The sequence below is a fragment of the Poecilia formosa genome, unplaced genomic scaffold (genome assembly GCF_000485575.1).
Source record: "Poecilia formosa unplaced genomic scaffold, Poecilia_formosa-5.1.2 Scaffold260, whole genome shotgun sequence".
Classification (NCBI taxonomy): Eukaryota; Metazoa; Chordata; class Actinopteri; order Cyprinodontiformes; family Poeciliidae; genus Poecilia; species Poecilia formosa.
The window spans coordinates 608,868-610,362 of NW_006800199.1; the positions used below are offsets into that span (position 1 = coordinate 608,868).

The following is a 1,495-nucleotide window of genomic DNA, read 5'->3' on the forward strand; positions in this document are numbered from 1 at the left end:
TATATATTACTGCTCATCATACCTTTGTTTGTATATATATATAAAAATACACATTCATGACATGGTATGCTTAAATGCAGGCAAGCTCTGCATTTTAATTTATTGAACCCTTCAAGGAGTTTGTCAGTGCAAAATAAACAGTTTGTTGGTCAGCAGGTTGCAGCATTTTGACACAGTCCAAAATCTCAATTATGTAAAGATGTTAGTAATTTGCATATGACATCACTTTTGATTACCTCCACAATCTGTTTCTACTGGTTTAACAAACAGTTCGTCATTATGAACCACAGGATAAGCTTCCCACTACTTCTGTAAACACAAATGTACATTTCCTTTGATCCTGCTATACTTTTATTTAAAATATGGAGGTGAAAATCCATACTGGAAGTGACGTTTAAATAACGAAAATGTATATTTTTAGAGACCGTTTTTTCAACCCCTTTTGCAATCTCAAAGTGTTCCAAACAAAACCTTCATTGTTTTTTTCTCCTCTCTTGTCAGTTACTTACAGCAAGGCAGATATTGCACATAGCTATATCTACTCTGCTTTCACACTTTCACAACAAAATAATAATAATTTTCCAAAGGCTAAGCATGTACCTTTTTGGGTTAAGTTGGGGGATATCCTTCAAATCCCCTAGAGTGCAAATAAACCCTTCCAAGATGTAAGAATAGTCAACTCTAAGTTACCAACACATTAAAGCAAACACCTTCTATGCAGTACAGAGTAATATATTATTACTGTCATTAAGATTATCATCATTTACTAACAATGTGCAAAGCCAAAGTACATTCTATGGGTCATGCATACAATTATAAGGCACAAAGAGAAAGAAGCGCTTATGCAACATGGTAGGATTAGCTATGCTCTGATGACCTGCACAGCCTCGTTTCCTTGTTAAACTGAAACTGTTAACGCATTTCTATCTCGAGCAGGAAGCGAAGGCGACACTGGCTCTCTTTGTAGATCAGGTATTCGCTGTTGCTGAAGCTGCTGTTCCTGTATTGGGGCTGTTCGATGGCTTTTCCCTGAGGAACAGTAACCTGCTTGTCCTCCAGAGTGATGACGGTGTCCTGAGATGGGTCTGCAAACAAAACGGACAGAACCACGTCGGCCCTCTTAAAGCGCTGGGGTGCAGAATGAAAACTCAAATTTGATCTTCCACTGCTTTTTTTATTACTTAGATAAAGCAATCAATAATAAAAATTAAAAAAAAGAACATTACTGCATTTTCAGGGCGAACCTTTTGAGTTTTGTGTAAAAACAAAAAACACAATCGAAATGTGTTCAAAGTTTTTTTATTTTTTTCTTTAAAAAAAAAGAAAAAAGATATATGACAAAACTTGAATGATTTTCTGTCTTTCAATACAAAAAAGGCTTTAAAAATTTGTAGTTTCATAGATTAAAGGGATGTTTGTTGATTCTGACAGTCAGGAATCCCACAGTGCATTCCTGACTGTCTTGATGCTGGATGCGTTTATGACCCTTTAGATG

General features: G+C 35.8%; 1 protein-coding gene across 1 annotated transcript in view; it reads right to left on the bottom strand.

Annotated features, from left to right (window-relative positions):
• Positions 1 to 65: 65 nt before the first annotated feature.
• parp3 (poly (ADP-ribose) polymerase family, member 3) overlaps positions 66 to 1,495 on the bottom strand; it is a 6,941-nt gene continuing 5,511 nt past the window's right edge. The window contains exon 11 of the mRNA XM_007570418.2: positions 66 to 1,085. Coding sequence (XP_007570480.1) covers positions 913 to 1,085 — 173 coding nt within the window. The 3' untranslated portion in view covers positions 66 to 912. The remainder of the gene's footprint in view (positions 1,086 to 1,495) is intronic.